At 56.1% G+C, this 24,477-nt stretch overlaps 11 protein-coding genes across 11 annotated transcripts in view; 7 read left to right on the top strand and 4 right to left on the bottom strand.

The window, feature by feature from the left end:
• Positions 1 to 155: 155 nt before the first annotated feature.
• Positions 156 to 526, bottom strand: W97_06951 (uncharacterized protein; the record flags this gene model as incomplete). Its single annotated transcript, XM_007784710.1, has 2 exons — positions 156 to 312; positions 423 to 526. 2 exons carry the CDS (start codon positions 524 to 526, stop codon positions 156 to 158), a joined length of 261 nt encoding a protein of 86 aa, XP_007782900.1.
• Positions 527 to 1,684: 1,158 nt separating this feature from the next.
• W97_06950 (uncharacterized protein) lies at positions 1,685 to 2,430 on the bottom strand (the record flags this gene model as incomplete). Its single annotated transcript, XM_007784709.1, has 2 exons — positions 1,685 to 2,204; positions 2,276 to 2,430. 2 exons carry the CDS (start codon positions 2,428 to 2,430, stop codon positions 1,685 to 1,687), a joined length of 675 nt encoding a protein of 224 aa, XP_007782899.1.
• Positions 2,431 to 3,197: 767 nt separating this feature from the next.
• W97_06949 (uncharacterized protein) lies at positions 3,198 to 8,517 on the bottom strand (the record flags this gene model as incomplete). The annotated part of the gene is made up of 5 exons (XM_007784708.1): positions 3,198 to 3,998; positions 4,062 to 5,338; positions 5,398 to 5,758; positions 5,806 to 7,827; positions 8,116 to 8,517. 5 exons carry the CDS (start codon positions 8,515 to 8,517, stop codon positions 3,198 to 3,200), a joined length of 4,863 nt encoding a protein of 1,620 aa, XP_007782898.1.
• Positions 8,518 to 9,542: 1,025 nt separating this feature from the next.
• On the top strand, positions 9,543 to 10,712 carry W97_06948 (uncharacterized protein; the record flags this gene model as incomplete). The annotated part of the gene is made up of 1 exon (XM_007784707.1): positions 9,543 to 10,712. The coding sequence occupies one exon, from the start codon at positions 9,543 to 9,545 to the stop codon at positions 10,710 to 10,712; it is 1,170 nt and encodes a 389-aa protein (XP_007782897.1).
• Positions 10,713 to 11,303: 591 nt separating this feature from the next.
• W97_06947 (uncharacterized protein) lies at positions 11,304 to 12,233 on the top strand (the record flags this gene model as incomplete). The annotated part of the gene is made up of 1 exon (XM_007784706.1): positions 11,304 to 12,233. One exon carries the CDS (start codon positions 11,304 to 11,306, stop codon positions 12,231 to 12,233), a length of 930 nt encoding a protein of 309 aa, XP_007782896.1.
• Positions 12,234 to 13,053: 820 nt separating this feature from the next.
• On the top strand, positions 13,054 to 15,054 carry W97_06946 (uncharacterized protein; the record flags this gene model as incomplete). Its single annotated transcript, XM_007784705.1, has 5 exons — positions 13,054 to 13,090; positions 13,145 to 13,185; positions 13,237 to 13,983; positions 14,109 to 14,367; positions 14,540 to 15,054. 5 exons carry the CDS (start codon positions 13,054 to 13,056, stop codon positions 15,052 to 15,054), a joined length of 1,599 nt encoding a protein of 532 aa, XP_007782895.1.
• Positions 15,055 to 16,235: 1,181 nt separating this feature from the next.
• Positions 16,236 to 18,158, top strand: W97_06945 (uncharacterized protein; the record flags this gene model as incomplete). Its single annotated transcript, XM_007784704.1, has 2 exons — positions 16,236 to 16,556; positions 16,608 to 18,158. The coding sequence occupies 2 exons, from the start codon at positions 16,236 to 16,238 to the stop codon at positions 18,156 to 18,158; spliced, it is 1,872 nt and encodes a 623-aa protein (XP_007782894.1).
• A 399-nt stretch (positions 18,159 to 18,557) lies between these two features.
• W97_06944 (uncharacterized protein) lies at positions 18,558 to 19,375 on the bottom strand (the record flags this gene model as incomplete). The annotated part of the gene is made up of 2 exons (XM_007784703.1): positions 18,558 to 19,091; positions 19,145 to 19,375. 2 exons carry the CDS (start codon positions 19,373 to 19,375, stop codon positions 18,558 to 18,560), a joined length of 765 nt encoding a protein of 254 aa, XP_007782893.1.
• Positions 19,376 to 19,981: 606 nt separating this feature from the next.
• On the top strand, positions 19,982 to 20,233 carry W97_06943 (uncharacterized protein; the record flags this gene model as incomplete). Its single annotated transcript, XM_007784702.1, has 1 exon — positions 19,982 to 20,233. The coding sequence occupies one exon, from the start codon at positions 19,982 to 19,984 to the stop codon at positions 20,231 to 20,233; it is 252 nt and encodes an 83-aa protein (XP_007782892.1).
• Positions 20,234 to 20,345: 112 nt separating this feature from the next.
• W97_06942 (uncharacterized protein) lies at positions 20,346 to 21,876 on the top strand (the record flags this gene model as incomplete). The annotated part of the gene is made up of 3 exons (XM_007784701.1): positions 20,346 to 21,012; positions 21,063 to 21,215; positions 21,260 to 21,876. 3 exons carry the CDS (start codon positions 20,346 to 20,348, stop codon positions 21,874 to 21,876), a joined length of 1,437 nt encoding a protein of 478 aa, XP_007782891.1.
• A 1,351-nt stretch (positions 21,877 to 23,227) lies between these two features.
• Positions 23,228 to 24,477, top strand: part of W97_06941 (uncharacterized protein) — a gene marked incomplete at both ends in the record, with an annotated part of 1,713 nt that continues 463 nt past the window's right edge. Inside the window, one exon of the mRNA XM_007784700.1 lies at positions 23,228 to 24,285. Coding sequence (XP_007782890.1) covers positions 23,228 to 24,285 — 1,058 coding nt within the window. The remainder of the gene's footprint in view (positions 24,286 to 24,477) is intronic.

The following is a 24,477-nucleotide window of genomic DNA, read 5'->3' as shown; positions in this document are numbered from 1 at the left end:
CCTGTCATCCACAATTTCTACAACACGGTATTCCTACAGATTCCATTCTACTACACACCCAAGTCCGACCAACCTCTTTCCAAACCCCTTCACAACTTTCCCATCCAGCGACTTCCCTCCCACCCCCAACCCTGCTGCCGCAACGCGTGCCCCCTTCATCGCCCAGTAAACGCAGAAGTGTTCTCCCCGCTCTGCTTCGAGCTCGACAGGCCCGCCGCCCCGCCCTCGAACGTGCTCTTCATTGTGTCCTCCTTGTCGCCTTTGGAAGCGCCGAGGTGGGGGCCGGACGCGTCGCTTACGCCGCTGGGTTTGCTGTTCAGGGAAAGGTTAGGTACTGATCGCTTCATGAGGATGGACGAGCGCGAGGGCGGGGGCGAGGGGGACAAGTAAAGAGGAGGGGAGAGGTGGATAGGTAGGGTTACTCTTTGCCAGTGATCTTGTCCTTGATCTCTTTTCCGAAGCTCTTGACTTCGTCTTTTGAGGCTTCCGCATTGGAGCCATGCGGCGCACCTTGCATCTCAGGCATTTTTGGCGGTGATTCTGCTTGAGAAGACCGTTGAGGCTTATACGATATGGTAATCTTCGATGTTCGAATTCGCGAAGTGTGTAATGCAGGTTTTTTGCCCTTGCTGCACTACCACGTTGCTTTATACTCCCATTCTGGGCGCTGAGGTCACCTAGAACTTAAAGAGGAGATCCCTGGGGCGGGGTAAGAGCCGCGGAAAAGCTCCTGTACATGAAATACATCATACGCGCATCCCAGGATGCTAGCAGGTTGCAAGCAGTCGCGCATCACGGGGTCAGTGTTGGTGTTGTTGTTCTGATGGTGATTGGAGCGCGTTCTGGCTGCGTTCCGGCGGTCCGACAACCCCATAGAGAGGGCATTTCCCAGCTGATATCACTGCTGTTCAATGCAAAAAATCGCCAGACTAGGCGATACGAAGAAACGACAGTTTTATGAATGCATCTTTTCTCGTCGACAACGATATATCTAGGTGCTCTAGCCTTGAGCTAGATTGATCATGCTTACTTCTTTTCTACCCCATCATCACGTGACAGGCAGAATTATCATTGATCCGCTTCACGGTATCCGCGAACTATTTACCAAGACATTGATTCTGCTATGCTCACTGTCCCATATGCATAGCTTGGCTGTGTGCTCTGCGCCCCTTAGCATGTCCTGGATGACTGCGGCTCAGATCCCCTCGGGCTCTATGTTGGTGTACGAGAACACTAAAGAGAGCGTCGCTTGTCTAACTAGCAAGGCAAAGAAGATCGTAACCAGTCAGAATCTGCGAGCGGACTTGAATAGTAATGACGGCAGTCTATCGGGTATGAAGAACCAAGGATTGCGAGCCCACTTTAGGGGGCATGACAAACTCGACATCCAGTCGGACATATATCCAGAACTTCCTTGTGTGGAATGAGACCCCATTGCGTGATGCCCTTCGAAACGTGTGACGCTTGAGAGAGGCCGAGAAGGCACTCTATCAGAGTCAAGTCGAGCAACAGGTTGACGGAACAACCTTGCACTCGATGAAGAATATGGCACAGCGCAGCCGACGAGCACTTCGTCGAACTACGCCCTGACACTTGCCCAGTCATCCCGCTGACCTTTGTGAATTCTGTGCCAGAGGTCCCCTCCCAATAGCCGAGACCTTCCCTCGATCTAACCCGCACCGTATCACGCCCCAGCCAACCTCGCCTCCGTCATCTCCTTCTCCCTCGCCGCAATCTCCCGCAGCTCATCCTTCGTACTATCGAACCTCCCGGCGACCTGATTAAACGGGTTCTCTGGACTCTTCTCAAACTCCTTCCTGATCTGCTCAATCTTCTGCTGCCGCCTGAGCCCCTTCTCGTCCTTCATCTCGTCCAACCGCCGCTCCTCGTACGCGGTATACGCCGCTTTGAACCTCCTCTCGGGATGCCTGTCAACCTTGTCCTGTGCGCCGGAGGCGATGTCGAGGGCGTCAAGCGCGTCGTCGATATTTGTGGCGTTGAGGGCGCTGGATGAGCGGGTGGAGGAGGCGGTGTCGGTATCGAGGGAGGCGAAGGCGGAGTCGATGCCCTTGGTCTTCTTCTGCGCGGTTTTGGTGCCTGCGCCTTTAGGTTTGGAGGGCAGGGCCGCTTCTTCGGCCTTGAGAAGGGCGTCCTTTTCGGCTTTCTTGCGGGCGGCCTCGGCTTGCTTCGCTGCTGCGGCTTCACTGTTGAGGTGTCAGCTACTATACCCGATCCACGAACATGGTGGGAGTTGGGATGGGTAGAGGGAGCTTACGCCTTCGAGTTCGACTTTGCGCCCTTGGACCATTCGGCGTCTTCTTGTGCTGATTTTACTTTGTCTGCCGCTGCTTGCTTCTGGGCGGCGGCTTCGGCTTTTTTGGCGTTGCCGGCGACTTTCTTGGTGTTTTCGCCCTTGTTCTTGGGCGCCATTCTGTAGATGGGAGTGCGCGCTGTTATGTTGTTTAAACCTAAGGTCTTGGAGGCTATTATGGTGGAAGACCTGCTGAGGGTACTTTTGTGGAGCTGCTACGTGCTGAATCCGGCTGATAAACCGTCAAGGCTGGGTTTTGTTAAAGAAGTTGCCTGTTGTGGCGCTCAATGCGGATATGGATGTTTTTGGCGGGGCAAAATCAGGGTCTGGTGGTCGAGTCAGGATTCAAGAACGCACGTGAAAGCCTGGCTTCTCTTCTTTGTCAGGGCCAAGATTGCGGTATGAAGAGCAACAACACACCCTACGTTGCCTTGACTCTATAAAAGTTGCCACTCGAGCAATGAGAGCTCAAAGTGGGTGTCCACCATAACACAGTTACTCGTACGGCAGATGTCATCCGGATATGCCCGCTGTCGGTCGTCAGCCTTCACCATCTAATCTAGCCATAGCATCTGGCGTATGGAGTGCCCGAGTGATGCGAGAAGAGGGTCACGCTTGCAGAGTAAAGTTTGCTGCAGCGCCAAACGCAATGCCACAGGTTGTCTTTGCGCTGCCTTCGCGTAGGGGGTATTGTAAGTACAACGCGCCAGTGGACCTCCAGAATCCTGAGAAGGGAGGTCTCCAGCAACAATGGAAGCCTCACCTTCAGCGCCCAGTCATAGGTACCCATGTCCAAGCCATAATCACGCCCATCCGAGGCCCTTGGGTCGGATCCATCCCTCTAGTCTGTCGAGAAACTTCGTCCTACAGGTCACCTCTATTCCCATCATCCCGGCCTCCTCTCCACATCCGACGCCGTCCCCACCGCACTCTCCTTGTTGAACCTCGCCACAGCCGCCAACTCCCCCGCGCCCAGCCCCCCCGAGATCCCCGGAACCTCCCTCCCCTCCTTCATCTCCCTCTCCCTCTTCTTCTTCTGCACCAGATGCCCCTTGACCCCCTTCAAATACTTCACAGCTGCCTCGACCAAATCCCGCGGCTCCTGCGACCGCTTCAGCGCCTCTAGCATCTCGCGCACCTGCGTCTCGGACTTGATGTGCGGACACACGCGCGCCTTGCCGAAGTGTGCGAGGCCGCAGAGGTTGCAGTGCTCGGTTCCGGCAACTTTGAGGGGGCATGCGCCGCGTGGATGCGGGAGGGAGCAGGCGCGGCAGGGTGGGCCGCGGTAGGGTGGCTGTCGGGCGTTCGGGTTGCGGGGGTCGAGGGGTTGGTACTGGGGTGGGAGTGTCGGAACGGTGACGCGTTTGAAGGGGGCTGGTTTGGGTTGGACGGGCGGTGGTGGTTTCGGCTGCTGGGAGCCGGCGGTGCTGCCCACGATGCCGGAGGCTTTCTGCGCGGGCTGGAGGGTGAGTTCGTTGGGATCAATGGGGTCTCCTTCATCGCCGCTGGCTTCCGCTTCGGGCTCGGTGTCTACGGCTTGGAAGTCGGTGTCGCTGTCGCCGGCGCTGCGACGGGCCTTCTTACTGGGTTTAGGAGGAGGGATCGGGATATCTTCGATATCGTCGACGGCGTCGGGAACTGCTTCGCCGGATGCTTCAGGGGGCTCATTTGTGGCATAGTCGACAGCCTGTTGTTGTGCGCATTAGCCGTCTGAGTGTGTGCCTATGTGTAGGTAAAGCAGACTACTTACCATTCTTGCCCGCTTGCCCCGACCCATCTCCTGCTGTCTCGCAGCCGCCTCAGCCGCCGCCTGCCTCTCCCGCTCCTGCAAGATCCATTCCCAAGCCGAGGGGTCCACTTCCCGCTCATCCTCTGAGCCCGGCAGAGAATCGGCAAGGCCGCCCGTGTTGTTTTCCCACACTCTAGCGAAGCTGAACTGCGATTCAGCCGACTTGTCGTCGCCGGCCTTAGTGTTCTCAATCTGACTGCGATCGAGAAGCTTGTCCACCGATGCGCCGTCATACTTGATCTCTAAGTCTGGATTGTCTTCTGCGAATAGCTCGGCGGCGCCGTGGCGAAGCACCGATTCGACATCCTTTTCTTCTAGGTCTTCGGCATCAAGTGACTCCACCACAACGTGATCAAGTGCCATCTTCTTGCGTCCTATCTGGATGATCTTCTCCTCGACTGAGGCGCGAGTCATGAGCTGGAAGCATAAGACTTTCTTCTTCTGGCCGATACGATGAGCTCGAGAAATTGCTTGGATGTCCTGATGAGGGTTGAAATCGGGGTCTAGGACGATGACAGTGTCTGCAGTGGCGAGGTTGATGCCGACACCACCGGCGCGAGTTGAGAGCAGGAAGGCGAAGAGAGGCGACTCGGGTGCATTGAACTCGTCAATGCGCTTTTGCTTCTCAAGCGAGCCCATGGTACCGTCGAGACGCTGATAGCGCATCTCGAGGCCGTCGAGGAAATCCTCGGCAATGTCCAGCATGTCCAAAAACTGACTGAATATGAGCACCCTATGTCCCCGCTCCTGAAGCTTGGGCAGCAACAATTCGAGCAGCTGCAGCTTGGATGAAGCCTCAACGAGATTGCGATGCGAAACGGCAGCGATGTCGGTCCGTTCCTCAATCTCTCTGCTATATACGAACGGATGACACAAACACTTGCGAAGCTGCATCAAGATATTGTTTAGACTCGCCCTTTCTTGCGGCCGCAACTTGCTGTTAGATGAGAAGAGCGCACGCAGTAGCTCAGGGCTTTTCGCAAGGATCGATTTGTACAGCTTCTTTTGTAAGACGCTCATGGAGACGGGAACGATGATCTGAGCCATTGGTGGCAAGAAGCCAAGCACTTGAGCCTTGGTTCGGCGGAGGATGAACGGGCGAATGAGGTCGTGTAGCTTCTGGATGTTCTCCTTGGTCATCTCGAGATACTCTTCTTCAAGAGCTGAGGCGTTGATGCTGTCATCAAGGAACTGGAGGAGATTGAACAGCTCCCGGGTATTGTTTTGCAATGGAGTGCCTAAAATCCACATGTTAGCATCTGACGAAAGAGTTAGCGAACTACTTCGACCGCCATACCTGTCAGGAGGATCCGGAAAGGTATCTTCAACGCGTTTAGGGCGTTGTACAGTAGGCTCTTGTCGCTCTTCAAGCGCTGGCCTTCGTCAACAACCAAACCTTGCCAAGGAACTCCCTTGAAGAACTTGCGGCAGCTGTCGTCAGCAGCGGCATCGTAGGACGTCACGACAACGTGGCATCTCAGATCCTTGCTCTTGTTCGGGTACATCTCATAGCGGTAGGCAAGATCGCGGGCAGCAGCAGAACCGAAGTATGTGACGACGCGGAGAGAAGGAGCCCAAAGCTTGATTTCACGCCGCCAGTTTGCACATGTAGAGTTGGGCACCACGATGAGAAACGGCCAGCAATTCTGGTCGATAACCTGGTTAGAGTCAGTACAGCATCGCCTCATACGGACAAGAGACTGACCATGGTAGCGAGGAAGGCGATGACCTGAATGGTCTTCCCGAGGCCCATCTCGTCAGCGAGGATGCCGTTCTTCCTGGAATACCATTGATAGTAAAGCCAGTTAAGACCCTCCAATTGGTAGTCCATCAGCTCGCCACCAACAACATTTTCCGGCTGCTTCTTCTTTTCCAGTTTAGTGAAGGGTTGGCTTCTAGCTTTTTCCACACGAGTGCTAATGCGCCCGCCCTTCGGAATCCGGATGTACTTCCCCTTAACCCAATCCTTGTACGCGGTCTCGAAATCTGACCAGCGCTCACCATCTTCAGGCGCCGGCACTTTCTCCCACACGGCGTCTTCGTAGCCGAGACCCTTGTACTTAATGAGGGCTTCGTCGACTTCCTTGATGCGGGCCAGGTCAATCTCGATTGTGCTGACATCGACAAAGCTGGTGTACTTGACGTCTAGAACGATGTCAATCCGCAGAAACTCTTCCGGGATAGCATCTTCCGTTCGCATCTTCGGCGGCGGGTTTTTCTTGTAGAAAGCTTTGCGCATCGCCGGTGCTGTTACGCCCCAGGTCCATGCTCCTGGCATCCAGGCTGCACGGAAGTAGGAAAGCTTTTCCCACTTGATGAGGTAGTAAACATCATCCTGATCCATGGCATCGACGGGAGTTCCGTTGGTGTAGGATTCAACATCACCAGGTCTCCAGGCAATGAGGCCAGATACCTTGGCAGGCATATTAAGACAGTCCTTGCACTTCCAGTCGCGGCAGTATTCGCTGAAGCGATACTGTGCGCGTTCCTCATCGTCGTAGTCGATGTCCATCATGTGAGCGGCCCTCGAAGGTAAATGATGGAAGTGAAAGGCGCGCCAACATGTCATGCAGCGGAAGAAGACGTTGTCTACATTGTTGATCAGATCTGGGTCGACAGGAGTAATCGGGTCGGCCCCGCCATTTTCATCGCGCTCTTTCTGTTCCTGCAGCGGCGTCTTGCGTTCACGAAATGGGAAGCAAGACGCGCCAGTTTCGTTGCAATCCTGGCATTTGGCATGGTTAGGAGCGGTGCTGTCGCGCTTTTGAGCGATGTTGACACAGCGACGGCATTGCAGAACGAAGTCCTCCTCCCCAACCTTGGTAACGAGATGTTCGCGGCCGGTGCGATGCCCTATGCAATTCTTGTGGTAAGCTAGAATGCAGCCCTGACAGTAGATCAAAGGACCCGCGTTGTTGCCTTGACCGCAGGTATCGCAATATTGAGAGTGGCGATTTCGAAAGTCGTCCGTGCGAGGCAGTTGCTTGAACACTTCTCGGGTGCTCACGACCTTCGGCTTGGATGGCTCAGGCTCCGACTCCGATTGATAGATATCATCCTGGCCCACCTCTTCCATGTTGTTTTGGTGGCGAGTTGTGCGATCGGACTTCCGCGTCCCTGCATGTGCTCCGTCTTCTGATTTCGGTCCCCGAAGAATGATCGTCTGGCCATTTCGAGCCCTGCGTTTGCGCTTGCGAGAGTTGGGAAATACATCGGACTGCAGCGTAGGAATGTCGTCATCATCCTCGCTTTCGTCTTCGAACTGTTCATCGTTCTCGTTTTTGTAGCTCAAACGTTGATAGACAGCTGCACCGCTGGAGCGGGTAGTCCTGCCGGTGTCCCTGGCCTTTTTGACTCGCTTTGAGCTGCGGCGAGTTGAAGCTTCTGATGAGTCATTGCCAGAGGAGGTGTCTGCGGACACAGCGTTCGTGCGACTTCGTGATGACCGGCTAGCAGTTCCGTTATTGCGCAAGCGGGAGCCGCGAGTCTTGCGAGTCTTGAACATCCCAATGACGTCATCCTCATCCGCATCGTCTTCGTCAGAGGACGAAATGACAAAAGAGACTGGGTCTACGAAGTTGGCATCGCGAGTCGTCCTGCGGTTGCTACGTAATTGGCCGACCATGACTTCGTCCTCGGCTTCGGTTTCAGAAGTGTTGGGGTTCCGGTTATATGCGTCAAGCGCTGTTGGTCCGTTATCGAGGTCGAGCAGGTCCTCGAATGGCACCTGTCGGCAGATCAGGCGTCAGTGAGTTGTTGGAGACGAAGCTTCGTGAAAAGACTCAGCAGACTGAGGATAGGCAGTTCCAGATGCACAACGTTGTGCTATATCTTTAGATATGATGAGATGTCGATGAATAAAGATGACTCAAGATATTTGGTGGTTGTGTTGAAGAGGAATGAAGACGAGGTGAAGACATAGGTTGATGGAACAAGTAAGAGAACCTGGAGGCCTCCAACAGATAATGTAGCCACGAGGGAGACAGCGAAGCGAAAAGCCGATAAGTGAACCTACCTCTTCATCGTGCCCATCCTGGAATCGCACTTTGTACACTAAATCCCCCGTGCCTTGGGCTTCACGGAGGACCTTCTCGACGACTGTATCTCCCTCAAAGCGTACATATTCCTCCGGATTACTGATAGGCAGCACCTCTACAGCTACCAGAGTCCTCTTACTGCCCATAGGCAGATCTTGCGCCTCTGCATCTTCGTCTAGACGCTGGCCTGCGTGCTCCTCTGCCTCCTGCTCCTCCTCCTCTTGCACTGAAACAGCATCGGATACGAAAAGTCCAGGCGATCGGGATTTGCGTGAGCCGCGCTCAGTACGTGCCCTTTCTCTTGACTTATCGCGCTCGTTGGCTGATCGAGCGAACGATGTTACGTCTGGGGTGCTACTGCTGGCAGTGCTCCGCACCATTATGATCGTGGATGCCAAGCAGATTGTCGGTGCGGCTCTCTGTAGGACTTGCGCAAGTGTGTAGTCTATAGGTCTCAGACCGAGCGGCGCGCGGCTCAGGTGCTGTGTAGCTGATCCCTCGCAGGCGTATCAGGCTTCAGGGCGGCATCTGCACAGTCTTCTCATACAGATCCTCCGTAGCAAGTGTTGAGGGCGTTGGGCGTTGGAAGTGGTAGAGTTGATTGACTGGCAGACGCGATGTAAGTGATCCGCGAACGCGACGACTGGCGAAACGTGGAGATTGATTGCGGCGCATGGACCAGCTCGACCTTGACGGAAAACTTCCCGTCCGCCAGAGGTGAAGACATGTCACTGTCATGAATAGTGCGGTTTCATCGACCGGCAGAGCTTTGCATAGCACGCTATGTCGACTACCAGTATTAACGCCATCTGTTGCCAGACGCTGCATCTCAATCAACTCAGGCATCGCCCGCGGGCTACGGAAATCAACACGGCCGGATGACAGGCACCGGCGGCCTTCTCCATCCACAGCTTTCTCAGGAGACCGACCTCCTCGTCGGTCCTCTGATCGCGGAGGCTCAAGGGCAGGAGCTTTTCCTAGGACGGAGCGAGGCCAGCGCGAAGATTCCAGGCTTTTCAGGGGTTCTAGGTCCGAAACGTCAAATGCTCAGTATAGCCCAGATACAAGACTATCTAGGGGGAGGGGTAGACCAGATGCCTCAAGGCAACCTGAGCGGAGCGACAGACTGGGGGATCCAGGGGCACCAGGGCGCAGCAGCAGATTTAACTCGCACGAGGATTACAAACCTGGCCCATCTAAATTTAGAACTTCCAGTGCTCAACGCATTCGAGACCCGAGGACGCCTGAACGGAGTAGTAGGCCAGATACCTCAAGACTGCCTATGGGGAGCAACAGACCGGGCACTTCGGGGCTACGTGAGCGGAGCGGTAGATCTGAACCACGCGACAACTACAAATCTTCCAAACCGTCTAGACCTGAAACATACGATGCTCAGGACAGTCCTATGTGGATATCAGAACAAAGCAACCGGCCGGATACCTCTAGGCCGCCTAGGCGGAACAACCAACCAGAAGTTACAGGCGCTGCACCCACGCGCCGTAGCCCAGGAGATCCCATCCCTATACCGCACACGACAGCGGCCTCGCAGTTCCTGTATGGCGCTTCCGCTGTCCTTGCCGCCCTGAAAGCGGGAAAGCGAAAACTCTACAAGCTGTATCTGCACCAGCGAGCAGCACGAGACGCGGATGGCGATAGTGCCTTCCAGATCAAGCGTCTCGCCGAGAAGGCCGGGGTTGAGCTTGTGCAGGTACAAGACGACTTCTTACGTGTTATGGACAAGATGGCAGACTGGCGTCCGCACAACGGCTGCGTACTTGAGGCCTCGCCCTTGCCCAAGCTTCCTGTGACCGGCCTCGGCGAGGTATCGCCTGGCCAGTCAACGTTCGCGGTGACCGTCAGCCACCAGTCGAAGGAGGAGAGAGATATCAATGGCTCCAACGACAAGATATCATATAACAGCCACGGATGGCGGCAGCCATTTGTTCTCCTCCTTGATCATGTCGTTGATCAAGGCAACCTAGGTGCGGTAATGCGCACCGCCTACTTCCTGGGCGTCGACGCCGTCGCTATCAGTACACACGCTAGCGCTTCTCTCACCCCAGCGGCGACCAAGGCATCTGCTGGTGCCGCGGAAGTCGTGCAGACCTTTGCTGTCGAAAAGCCCAACGAGTTCGTTGAGATGAGCAGGAACAACGGCTGGCAAATCTTCGCCGCTGAAGCGCTCGAGGATCCCAACTCTCCTAAAGAGCGCTCGGCTGCAGATTCTCAACAAACTCCGCCTTTCGTCGCACTGCTGAAATCGCGACGCGGCAAGGTCCGAATAATGCCCTTCAGAACACCGCTCGCGGAACAACCCTGTCTCCTGATGCTTGGTGGCGAAGGCGAAGGACTGACTAAAAAGTTGCGAAGTCTAGCACACTATGAAGTTGGCATTCCTTCCGTACCAGGTAAGAAGGATGTAGGCGTCGATAGCTTGAACGTTAGTGTCGCAGGCGCCCTACTTTGTATGGAGTTTCTGAGGAAGCCGGCCGATCTCAAGACCCAAGCTCTTCCAGACACCAGCAACGATGAGCAAGAGAAGTTATTTGATGTTTCTCCCGCGTCCGCTACTTGAAGAGTTTGTAAGACATTGTACTATAGCATGGGAATGGCGTTTCTGCATCACACCTTCGCATAGCAAAATGTAGAGAGCGTCAGGCGTGCGTGGCCGCTATTAATCTCATGGTCCGACACAACTTCATTTTGTTTCTCTTCGATACTTACGAGCTTGATGTTTGGTTCAAGTTACTTCTTCTGCTTCTCGCTAATGTAATCCTATCAGCACGAAGTCCTAGAAGTCTTTTCGTTCTTATTTTGGGCCACTCAGAAGAGTGAGGATTTCATACTTCGCCAAGTATCGTGGGATTTGAGTTTAGCGTACCGTTGGAACGGTCTACCCCACCACCCACCAAGGTTCAATGTCCAAGCGATGCTCAAACGCGTTGAGGTCGCACTTATGATGCAGTCGCTACCGAAAGTCTATGTCGAAGAAGTGCCTCGAATGTACATTTATTCCTTTCCCATCACCTACCTATTCCTTCGTGAACCTCCCACCCACTTTGAGTCGCAAGACTACAACTCCAAAACACATTCTCAACACTCACCCGCGCTCGACCTATCTCCAATCTATCAATCTCTCCCTCCATCACCAAGCCCACCACACACTATGGATTTCACCATCACCTCGATCACCATCGACCTCTCCCGCCGTCCTTCTCCCACCCGCGTCCGCGCCGCAGCAGTCTACCTCTCCGGCCTCCACGCCTCGCACCACCTCCGGCTCCACGACCCCAACGAGGACACGCGCGTTTTTCACGTCGAGCACGCGCTCAGGCCTGAAGCGACCGAAGCGCAGCACATCGAGTACGTAGATACCAGCTCCAGCAGCGCAACAACCTCCACCGGCGCGACCACTCCCAGCGGCATGAGAACTCCCGGCGCCGACACCGACAGCGCCAGCATAGCCAGCGATGCCAGCAGCGCCAGCAACGCCAGCCCCACCCCCTCCTCGCCCTCCAGCACCGCTCCCAACCCCCCAACATCGCCCCGCCTGCCCGCCTCATTCACCATCCCGCCCGCCAAGCCTCCAAAGGGCCCCCACGTCACATCCGCCGCCGACACCACGCCCGGCGGGCGCGCCCATACGTGGCTTCCGATGAGGGAGCGGGTCAAGGCCGAGAGGTTGGCCATGGCTGAGCGCGTCGCGCGGCGCGCTGCTATCGAGGCACAGGGAGGGCCGGCACGGTCGACGTACAGGTTCGATAGCTTGGTGAAGGGGCCTTGGCAGAAGCAGTTCGTGGGGCCGTCGGTGGAGGAGGACTACTTTTCGTTGGAGGGGGTTGCGGGCCCGTCGGGGACGAGTGTGGGTCCGTCGGGGACAACGGCGGCTGATGCGCAGGGGGAAGCTGCGCATGGAGGAGATTCTGACGAGGAGAGTAGCGAGGGCCCTTCGGATGGCAGCGATTACCCTTCGGATTTGTCGTCAGCGGTGGAGGCTGGTCCGAGCAGAGATGGTGGGAGGCCGGGGACGCCACATCCGAGGGTTGGTAGATTGGAGAGGGATAAGGATAGTCTGAGCTTTAGGATTGAGGAGTAGGGTGAGAGAGGGTGGCGGTGGACTTGATGGTTGTCATCAACAATTTGTTGATGGTGTGGTACGCGCACCGGAGCCCATGCCGCGGCTTTTTTGAAATTGGCAGGAGCATCGTGGGAGTTGGTGCAGTTTTATAGGAATCAAAAATTTACATTTGATGTCTGTTCGCGGTTCCTATTGGTTGTTCTGAGCGTGTCTGATCCTCACCATCGCGCGTACAGAGTCGTTGTGACGCTGAATCCATTGCTGAATTCTTCGTTCGAGGATACGAATCAATCATGTTTCACTCGATGATAATCTTACGAAGCCTGGTGTCGAATGCGAATCCCTCAAAGTCCGGTGCGACAGACCGTCCTCCACCTGGCCTGGACGAGCGATGCCGGGACAGCCAAGCGCCGCAGCGCTTGCGCAGGTCCGTTCCGTCTCATCAGGTTATTCACATCAGCTGCGGGCATTCCTCACACTACTGAAGTCGAATCGCATCCGCATCAAATAGCAGATGAAGTGCTCGCGATGGAAGCGACAACGCCTGTCGACTGGCAGTCTGATGCCTACTGGCGGACTCGACGGCTGAGCCCTGCGCAACTCCATATCCATGATATTGAAGTAAAGACCGCGCATTCGAGCCCGTACCCAAAACTCGACATCAATGAAGTGCTCCCTTCATCGCTGCTTCCTGATCTGAGAGACAGAGATCGGCTGAGCCGTGTGGTCCATCTCAGACAGCTTCCTGTGTTTGGCGGAGAGCTTCTCCGACTGAGGACCCTAGCTGGCGAGTATGGTTGGATGAATTGCCTTCGAATTAATGACGAGAAACACCATGATGCTGAGACTAAAGATGCTACGCAATGCCGGTGGATGTAAGTCCAGCAATGATGGCTCAACAAGCTGCAAGGCGCTCACCACTGGTTCAGCCATATCGCAAGTAAATATACCGAATACCTTCAGGGGGTCTGTACCACCATCATATATCAAATTCTCGAGTGTCGCTGACGGCATCTTTCAGTGCTTGTTAGCTCTTTCGGACTGGGATAAGGATCATGACTCGATACTGTCCTCGTTTCGCCAGCTTGAATACTGCATTACACAGAATGAGCGCTTCTCCAAGCACGGCAGGTACTTCACGCCATTCATTCAAGATCTCAGCGCAGAGACCAAACACTCCACAAGCTGGACCAGCGGCGAAGGCCCGATGCTTATCAGTATTCCTTTCTTGGACTGGACCGTCAACGGCACCACGCCCCCTCTGCGCTTCCAGATCGACCCTCGTGAAGGCTACCAGTCAAGTCGGACCTCCTCTCACTTGGTCCGCTCAATACTCCAGCATTTCTACCGCCTAGAAGACACCAGCGACCGAGAGCACCACCAGGTTCTCAACAGACACAAGCCCTGGGCCACGGACCGCGAGCTCGACCTCAAAGTGCGCCGCTGGTACGGGCACCACCCGACCGGTCTCAACGTCGACGAGCTATGGATTCTTGTAGTGGACTCGCGGCACATAGTCACCTTCTCGAGCAACCAGACGTGGAAATCTTACTGGCCGCCTCTGCAGTTGCCGGCCAGAATTGCGAGAATCTCCTTTCGCGAGATTCGAAATAATTTCTTTCGGGATAGTAATCGCGTCAGCGAGTATACTGCGGTGAACCACGTTGTCGCCTGCTTGAGTGGCGCGGTGGGAATGCTGCATCGGAGCTTCTGGATGGATATGATACTTTGTCTTACGGATCGCTATGCTAGCTATCTATCCCACCTGGTAGGTCCCTTTGACTCCGTCCCATCGAACATGCTCCCTTCTAGAAGCCGTTCGACTACAATAATAAGAAAACTGAAATCAACGGAGTGACCAGAAAACGTACTTATAACTAACACCCGATGCAGCAATACAGGCTTCTCCGCGCCCCAAGCACGAAGCTCGTGATGGATCTGCTCCAGGTGCAAGAGGAGCTGAACATTGTCATCCAAGTAACTCAACAACAGCTGGACCTCATCTCCCAAATACAGCTAGCGCTGAACGATACCGGAGATGCTACCCGGGGACGCTTGTCAGTCGGAAGCAGGCGGCCATCGTGTGCTTCCTCGTCTGGCTTGAACCCACCGAGCATCCATGTGGAGCCTGATACTGGATTGCGCTACGGAGGTAAGCTTTCTGGGTTCTAGACGTGCGAGCGCCATGAACCAGATGCCGTGTAGTGCTTACATGTCGATTTCATTTTGTTGTCAATGCGCCTACAATCCGAATGGCATCTGCTTAGATCTTGGACAGCCTTGTGATGCCCGCTTTTTGCACGATTGCTGACATTCCTGAATAGAGCACCGTTCGACCAACCTCACTGATCCCTTCACCCAGCTCCTCGCGAATCTGGAGCGCGAATACGTCGACCTCTGCGACCTCCGCGATAACAGCAACAATCTCGTCAACCGCACCATACAGCTAGTCAATATCCGCCTGGAAGACCACGGCAAAGCCATCCTCGTCTTCACCATCGTCACTGTCGTCTTCCTCCCACTGTCGTTTGTGGCAACATTCTTCGGCATGAATGTCTCCGATATCAGAGATATGGAGCATACTCAGCGCCTTTTCTGGATCGTCGCAGCTACGGTAACAGCCGGGATCGTGGTGCTGACCACGTGCTTGGCATTCTATGGTGGAAGTATCTACGAGCGATTCTTGATGTGGAAGCAGAACCGGAGGCAAGCGGCTACGTCGGCGCCACGTCATACGTCATTCACGAGGGAGACGGAGACGTTTATTGTTCGTGATATCAAGAATCTACTTCCTTCGTACGCCAAGTTCGACGAGAGACGGAAGGACAGGCAGGGATAAGTTTGATTGGAGACGGACACGCCTCGAGTTGCGCCATAGCAGAACCGGCATGATCTCATAGGAACCGGAAACCTCAGAATGCCTTGACTCCGAAACATCTTCCCTGGAGCAGTCTAATAAGCGGCGAAGATGCTGGTCCTGATTCTGTTACTAATAGCATCCGTGCCAGCTTCACCAGGCAAAGTCGGCAGAAAACCAACGCCGTGCCGCTTGTTTCGAGCTTCTCCACGATGGATTCAACCGGAGTTATGTGCAGCTTATGATGAACTACGCTGTGTTTGTTGGTCCGTCGCCTTCCACACGCAAGTCGAACTAGCGAAGCCGCTAGCTAGTAAACCAGTTTGGGATCTTCTGGCCTGGTGGTTTAAAGTTGTCCATCTTGGAATGAAGACCTGTTCGATGAACCACCAAACAAGGTCGCTTCCAGAGCCGTTTGGTACCACAAGACAGAGGTCTTGCCCGCCGGGTACGTGCATAAGTTTCTGTTTGACCCGCGAACTTGGCGTGCTAATACAAGCTGCATAGCCAATACCTGTCGCGTGGACTGTTCCAGCGGCCAGTCGCACAAGATCGGACACAGATCACCACAAAGGTCAATAACGGAATTGCGAGCTGTCAAACAATGCCGCGGCTTTCTCAGGTGTCTCTCATTTCAATTGAGACCTGCAAGCTCCGGCCGCTGCCCAGCAAGCTACAGTGCCTCTGCTGTCTTATGTTGGTGCCGTGGACAAGTGATCGAGTCTGTTTGTCTCATAAGCGTGGCCGTCCTTACAATCAGAGCTCAGCTGTACTTAAACATGTCTGGTCTCACGCACCTGGGAAGCAGTATCAGACACTCAAACCGTCGGGCGCAAGGTCTACTTATATCCTGCAAGATACTTTCTACAGGGTACTCCAAAATCCAACCTCAGATATCATAGTCGCGAACGCTACCCTACACAATCGTCTGCAATTCACAATTACCAACGAAAGCTCAAAAACATACGTTGCCCATCAGCAGTATGACAGCCACCGCTAGCTTCACTCACTCAGTATCGTCAGCCCCTGGCCATGCGCTTCAGCAAAGACAGCCCCGCAGTCGTTGGTTCATCTCTCGCGGTCAAGGCGTTCTAGTACCGGTCATTGCTGTTGACGAGCTTCCCCATCAGATCAGTCTGTCTGACGTCCCTCGCAACATCAGCATGAACGATGTTCGCGGAATGGAGTGTCTTGGTGAATATCCTTCTACGGGGGCAGTCTATAGCCTGGAGCCGCAGGACCCCTTGATTGCATCTTCTACGCCCGGTTCAGCAGCTGTTCGCCCGGCGCAAAAGCAGTACCAAGCTCCGGACGCAATGGTCCGGCAAAGTCTGGACCACCTGCGCCAGATCACCAGGAGAGGTAGGCCCGCCCAGTCGCTGGTAACGGCTACTGCACCAGTCATGGGGCAGAACGAAACAAGACCTCCGTCTCCAACTCTGTCCTGGCGCCGGGGACAGCCATCAGAGCAAGACCAAACACAGGTAAGACGGTCTACTTCCGCACTGAAAAGATATGCTGACAGGATCCATCAGGCCGTCATCGACGCTATCGTCGGCGCAGATCCATCCGCAGCCGCCCGCATCGGCTACGTCCGCCCTCGTCCGCCGCCCCCCTCAGGCACCGAGCCGGACCCCTTCAAGAAGAAGTACTGCACCTACTGGATCCGGACCGGCGAGTGCGACTACACCCAGCAAGGCTGCCTCTACAAGCACGAGATGCCAGACAGGGAGGAGTTGATGAAGATCGGCTTCCGCGAAATTCCGAGGTGGTGGAAGGAGAGGAATGCGGTCAAGATTACGATGGATCCTATCGCGCTTTCGAGCAACCGCGAGCCGAGCTGGATGCGCAGAAGAATTATGGAGGTTGATGATGAGGCGTCTGATGCTGACTCTGAGGACGATGAATTTGGGGATGGCGGGCCGACGCGTGCAGTGGTTCCCAGGGGCCCTGTTGCAGTCATGCAGCCTCGTCAGCGTGTGCCGGCGTCTGCGTCGCAGCGACCGAACACGCCAATTGACAGCAAGCAAGCCTTTCAAGTACGGCTGGATCCCAAGGAAATCAATGAAGCTGTTGTGACGGCTCAGACAATCATGGACCAGCAGCGTCAAGCACTTCCCAAGACAAGCGCCTCCGCAGTCGCAGACGACCTTCTGACGAACTACCCAGCCCTCGTCCCTCTACCAGGTTCGCCGCAACCGCAGCCTCAGCTTGTCACGCCTCCACCGACACCAGCCAAGCACGTCTCTGCAAGAACCGAAACCACTACATCTCCCGCACCACCCTTCTGCAAAGGCGCCTTCCTCCCCGCCGTCGATCCTCCAGCCCAGCGTGCCCACACACCCTCCGCATCCCCCGCCCCAACATCCACCCGCGGACCCAACCCCCGCATGATCCCCATCGCCGCCGCCGCCGCCGCCTCCCCGTGCGCCTCCTCAGCCGTACACCCAGCCAAAGACCAGCAGCAACACCCCCCACGAACCCCCGCAGCAATCAGCGCCCTCATCGACAGCATCCCGCTGCCGCCCGGCTCTCCCACAAAATCCACACAGCGTGCGCCTGTCACGGCGGCAGCGGAGCCAGCGCCAGTCGCGGCGCTCCTCCCCTCGCTAGCGGAGGTGAGCGAAGAGGGGAGCGGGGCGAAAAGCGCTACCACGCGTCCGACGGCCCGCGAGGTTGCTGTCCAGCGGAAATCCAAGCCGGCGATCCCGCCAGCGGCACGCGGTCTCTTGGCGTCGAGGCACGCGCCTGTGAGTGCGGCCGTGGGCGTGGCCAAGGAACGGGTCACGCAGCCAGGGATGCGGAGTACGGTGCGCAGTACCGAGAGCAAGGGCAGTGCTGAGCGAACTGCTGCGAAGGGTGCTGAGAGGAGCGAGGTGAGGCAGAGGAGCGAGGCCAGGAGTGGGGAGAGGTTCAGACGGGGTGCTGTGGTTGTGGCTTCGGCGGCTGCTGTTGCAGCTGGGGCTGCAAGTAAGGAAGCTGCTCCCAAGCCGAGGGCTAGGCGGCCGGCGATCCCGGGGAGTGTGTTTGAGAGGTCGGAGGCCGGGAAGGTTGTTGCGAGGAACGTGAGGAGTTCGCGGCTGTGAGGTTTGGGGAAAGTCTGTTGGGAAAGAACAGGAGCGTGAGTGAATGAAGGGGGGTGTTCGGTTTAGAAGGGAAGGAAGGGAGTTGTCGGGTGGGTGCCTCGGGCTTAAGCGGTGTGTTGCGAACTAGACCGGTGGGACGGGGGGTATCTCGCAGGCTGTATTCTTGATGTTCTGCAGATTTGTGTTTCCTTGGTTGACTGTTCTTGTGCACGCGTTCTCTGCCGCATATAGACAGCTCTGCAGCGTCCTTTATCAATTTTGAAAAACACCTGTTCTATCGCCCACACGCTGAAGCGACCAAAGTGAGGTGGAGCTTGAGAAGCGGGTTGACATACGTACATGCATATCGTACAGCCAATATCGTACAGTATCCTACAGCCATATGACACATGCTAAACTCTATACCCTTTCGCTGACCCAGATAGCCGCCCTGCAGCCCCCTCTTATAACATTCGTCAACAGCTCGTATGGCCGAGCCACTTTTGCGTCGTTCTCGACCGCGTGGTCCAGATGCTCGAGCTCTTCGTCCCTGATTCTCCGCAGATTCTGCAGCAGCTCCTTCATATCCTCCCCAACCTCCTCTCCCCGCTCCTCCATCTGCTTCTTCCACTCCAGCAGCACGCGCACCTGCTCGTTGTAGTGGCTCCCAATCTCCGTCTCGACTGCCTCCGTACAGGCCATGGCAGCCTCCTTGCCCATCACCGCCGTCGTCCAGCCTAGGGCGGTGGCGGCCACCTTCCAGACCGGGTACATGGCGGTTGGCCTGATGCGGTGCTTGGCCAGGAGTTCGTTAAAGGTCGCGAAGTGGCCGGCTTCTTGGTCGTGCATGTGCTTCATCAGCGGGCGGAGGTGCGGGTGCGAGCGGACGATGGGGGGCGTTTGCGCGGTGTAGATGAGGACGGCGGCGAGCTCGCCGGCTTGGTTGACGCGGAGCTATTGGTCCCATCAGATACGGGCAAAGCCATCAAGGAGGTAATGCGGCTTACGGCACGATCGAGGAATTTGCGCTGCTCCGGACTCAGCGGCTGCCGCTGCGACCCAGCTCCATCATAGGCGGATGCTTGTGCTTGGTCTTCTAAAGTAGCGGATGCCGCGGCTGTAGCTATCGACCTCCTCGCGGCGGTACTGTGGTGTTTTACAAGGCAAGGCGCAAAAGAATTACAGACGACGGATCTCTGCTGCAACAAGGAGCGGCGGGCCATCGGCAACGGATTCATGCTCGACACCGCGACAGAAAAGAATGAAAATGAATCACAAACGCCCCAGGAACAGATTCGATATCTAGCTTAACTATGCGATGCGGTACTCGTACAACTCATGACGCCCCCATCGTCACTCATAAAGGCAAAAGATCGAGCTTCCCGTCGTTCGGAAGGAGTCGGCGATCTCGGCGGCAGAATGCGCTAACAGAACAAGCACGGCACAGCGGCCTGTGTCATGTGATGCAGACAATCAGTCACGTGTAATCCCCCGAACGCAGGAGATGGCTGCCGTGAGGGCTGACTTCACTTCCCTTCCCTTCCCCGTTTGTTTGTATTCTGTACGCTGAGCTGAATAGACCTGCCAGCCCCTGTTGTGCCTATTGCTGGCCATTGTATAATCAACTGTTAGACCTTTGAACCTCGCCATCTCGTGTACCTGCCTCCAACGGCTCAACAGAGCTCTCTTCGATACCTGCCGAACTGCTGGAACACCGTGCTCCCTGAATCGCTGAGTGGGGCGCGTCCTCAAGCTTCCTCCCCCCCTATCAGCACTACAAAGACCCCAAGTCACCATCACAGTCAAGAAGAACACATTCACCGTATTCAAAAGGTCCAGGCAAGATGTCGGACGTCGAAGACCACGACCTGGACGCCGAGCTCCTCGCTCTAGCCGAGTCCGACGCCGAAGAAGTGAATGATGGCAAAGTGAGCAGGTCTCCTTCGCCTCCTTCACCCGCGGACCTCCCACCCACCGACAACCCACCACAATCTCCCGTTCGACGCGGCGTCGCTCAACGCAAGATGACCAAGGCACGCAAAGGCGGCGCGAAGAAGCGCAAGAGTGAGGAGTCTGAAGAAGAGGGCGAGGCGTAAGTTGCTCTACTGTTTAGACGTTGAATTGCCGCGTATCTGGTTGATGGCGCAAGCTCACGTCCTGGACAGCTCCTCGCCGCCCGCATCGCCCGACTCACTCGGCTCCGGCGCCATGTCCGAATCCGACTCCGACCGCGCTCCCGCCGACGAGAGCGACGACGAAGTCATGTATCCGCTAGAAGGCAAATACAAATCCGAAAAGGACAAGGCGGAGATCATGCAGATGTCCGAGATCCGCCGCGAGGAGATCCTCGCCGAGCGCGCCGCTGAAGTGGAGCGAAAAGCCCAGGACCTGCATCTCCGCCGCCTCGTTCAGGACCGTGAGCGCCACGAAGCGAAGAACGCGGAGAAGAAGAAACGCAAGGCTGCTGCTGCAGATCTGGATGACGGTCAGCGTAAGAGTAGCAGGCAGAAGACGAAGGCGAGTGAGCCGCTGGAGGCGTACAAGAGGCAGCGCGAGCAGAAGAACGCGTCACGGAGGCGGCAGGATGATCGAAAAGACCGTGATCGTAGGTCTGGCTCGCGCGATGGAAGATCTGACGTCGATGCCGAAGGGGAGAGTGAGGTTGAGTGGGATGATCGCCCGGCCCCTCCTGTGCGTGAAGAGCCCCCGGCGGAGCTCAAAGACTTTGAGCGTGTCAGAGTTGGTAGATCTTATTTCGCGAGGGTCTGCTTCTACCCTGGATTCGACGAGGCTATCAGTGGGTGCTACTGCCGTGTCAGCGTCGGCATCAACAGGGAAACGGGTCGACCTACGTACAGGATGGCGCGCATCAAAGGTGAGCACTGGTACCGATGAAGTTGAGGGCATCAGCTCACTCTCATGTAGGCTTCACCGTCGGCAAACCGTACCCCATGCAAGGACCAAACGGAAAGCCCTTCATGACCGACCAGTATGTCATCGCAGCTCACGGCCCGCACGAGAAAGAATGGCCCTTCGTCGCCTGCTCCGACTCCAAGTTCACAGAGGCAAGCCTATTCAGTCTTGCGCTCCTCACTACGCCCTCTAACAATCCTTACAGGAAGAACTCGACAAACTCAAGCGCACCCTCTCAGCCGAGAACATGAAGCCCCCCACCCGGACCGCCCTCTTCGCAAAATGCGACGACATCAACGCCCTCATAAACCACCAATGGAGCGCCGCAGAGATCCAGACCAAAATCGAGCGCCAGAACAAGCTCATGCACCTACTCCCCACCAAAGCGCCCTCCTCGGACAACCCCAACGGCCTCTCAAAGGCCCAGATCCAGGCCCAGAAGCTCGCGGAGCTCAACCGCGCCAACCGCAAGGCTAACGCCGAGGACATCCGCAAGGCGCAGATCGCGGAACGGAGGCGCGAGCAGGAGGCCAGGGCTGCGGCGGCGGCGAGGAGGAAGGCGCAGATGGAGGAGGAGGCCAGGGTCAAGGAGCAGAGGCTCCTGGCTGCGCCGGGGAGGGAGCTGGATGAGCTGTTTGGGAGCGACATCAGCAGGACGGGCACGCCGGCCAATGGTGGTGTCGGGACACCGAAGAAGAGAAGCGGTACTCCCGCCAATGGTGGCGAGAAGAGAGAGAAGAAGACGGGGATCCCGACGTTTAGGAAGAGGAATATGGATGATGACGTTATTGCTTCGATGGACTTGGGGGTTGATATCGAGATTTGAGCTCGGATTGCGGGCTTGGGGTTGTGGTTGGCTTTGGCTTTGGCAGCGAGCGGTGCAGGCTTGACATGACGGAAACCTGCCCTCTAGGGGGCGCAGCCATTGGCAAAAGCGATGCTCTGAGCGTTTGGCGGATGAGACCTTGAATTGGGCAGAGATTGGCGGCTTGGGCGATGCTTTTCGTTGTGTCTCGGCATTCAGGTATCTGGCCTGCTGGCAGGCGAATAGCATCATGGAGCTAGAGGCTCAGGTAGGTGTGAGCGAAGACACTGTTCCCATTCTATCTCCGCCGCCTGTAGTCCCAGCAAGGGCAGGCTTCCACATTGAATCAAATCATCTCAGTGCAAACTCGGTTTCGGCGAATGCCTGTCTTGGTGTTGAATCAGATCCATCTCAGTCCAGCAGCTCAGACGATCCCGGCAGGCTGTATGGGCATATTCGCCCTGCGCCTCAGACCTGCGCGGGTGAAGGCACTCTCCACGTCTAGTCCTGCCGCAGTTCAATCTCGACAAGTGTCTGCTTCCATGTTAGATCAGATCCATCCCAGTGCAGCTCAGACAGCCCTTTCGTCTCATCAGAGGGCTTCCGCTTTGAGAAAGCTTCGCTTGTCGGCCTCAGTCCGCGCAGCAGCTCAGCAACCGCCTCGTTCTATGGAACCGCCATTCTGAGAAGACTTCGCTCATCGCCAGCCTCTTCGCAAACGGCCTTCGGTCATGACGGTCGTCATTCATGAGCGATTTCCGGCAGATGTTACCAAGTTCACTTCGTCGCCAGCCTCCTGTGGGTTTCAAAAGTGAAGTCTCTGGCCCGAGCTCTCTATTCTCTCGCCCGCGGGCCTATTGTCACTCACGATGAGGGGCACTCTGACAGCCGTATTCTCTCGGAACACTTCGTTTAATCCTACCATTCAGTATACCGCCTGCCAGCCTCCTCTTTAAAATTTTCGCTCCGCTCACTGCCTATTTAGCCTGGCTCTTCGCTGCCTCTGCTTCCTTTCGCCTTCATCTACTTCCATAGCATCTTCTGCCAACAAGCTGCTGTATCTCAATTGCTACTCCACCGCTACAAAGCACTCATCTTCACTACTTAGCTACACACAGTTTTCTTGAATCTCTTTGACGCGCTATCTACGTCTTTCAATCTGTTTCCGTCCGGCTTCGCCTTGTCCAGCAGCGCTCGCATACCGCTCGTCGTTGCGATTTTGCTCTGAACGCTTACCAGCCATCTCATTCATTCCGCTATCGCTTTACCGTCACTAACACTCCTCTCAAAAACGCAGTAAGCATTGCCACCGCTCACTTCTCCGCTGCAAACTGAGCTGACCTGATATGACAGAGCTTCATCCATCACAGCAATGGCTCCCAAGGCAACTTACTTCAGTGCCGCCGACGATGCTCTCCTCATCGACCTCAAGGAGACCAAGAAGCTCTCCTGGAAGGACATCAAGTCTCACTTCCCCAAACGCACCAAGGGCACCCTGCAGGTCAGGTACTGCCGCACCCTCCAGCATGATCGCAAGGAACGCATGGCCGCGTTCGCCCATGCGAAGAAGCCGGACGTTACCAATGGAACCGCCCAGATGAAGGCGGCTTACCGCGTTACTAAGACCGTCTCTCCACCGACCAACCGCGACCACCTCAAGCGTGCTGTCAAGAACAAGATCAAGTTCGACCAGTTGCTGTCTGACGCCGATACCGTTACCGACGCTGGCGCTACCGAGGAGAAGGCCGCCAAGGTCGACGAGGTCGACGAGGTTCACGACGCTGAGGCCACTGGCTTCAAGATCATCGACACTCCCGCTGAAACCGACAACGCTGAGAAGAAGGTAACTGTCACTGAAGCTACCACACCAAAGAAGATCACCGACAAGAACGGCAACACCGGAGTCATCACCCGCAGCGCCGGCGCCTCCAAGGCAGTCGTCACATCCAAGACCCCTGCCGTCCTCCAACCGAAAGTCACTCAATCCAAGGTCACTAAGAAGACCACCACCAAGTCGAAAGTCACCAAGAAGAAGACCACCAAAGCGAAGGCCAGCAAAGCGAAGAGCACTCCAGCCACCAAGGCCACCGTCACTCCTACCAAAGCAACCAAAGCTACCAACTCATCCATCCCCTCGAACACTCCCCTCACCGACGCAGCTCTCATGCAGCTTCTCGAGCCGCCCGCTCACCACACCGCGGCGGACCCCCTCCTTGTGACGCCCCGCATGGGCAAAACATTGCGCGACCGGTTGACGAAGGCGGAGCGCCTCGCCAACGCAGCTGGCAACGCAGTATTCAGTCCCGATGGCACTGTATCTCATCCCAGGAAGGACGAAGCGCGTCGGGTCGCCGAGGCCGCGAGGAAGGCGCTGGTCGCGAGTGCGCAGAAGGCTGCGACTGGGAACGGTGGGAATGCCGGTAAGTTCAGGTGTTGTTCCTTTTGCCTTCCGCCTCGGGTTTTCAATTCACCCCACTTCACCACCTCACTCTCCTCTCTCCTCTCTTCTCCTTCTTCTTCACTCTCCCCAACCCCGTCCACCCCTCTCACACCCGCCCCATCACACCTCACTAACAAACACCCCCCTCCCAGCAAGCAACTGGATCCCCCACCCGCCCCTCA

Source organism: Coniosporium apollinis, assembly GCF_000281105.1.
Source record: "Coniosporium apollinis CBS 100218 chromosome Unknown supercont1.35, whole genome shotgun sequence".
NCBI classification, from domain to species: Eukaryota; Fungi; Ascomycota; class Dothideomycetes; genus Coniosporium; species Coniosporium apollinis.
The sequence above is the reverse complement of the archived record's forward strand: the minus strand, read 5'-3'. Positions and strand labels throughout refer to the sequence as shown.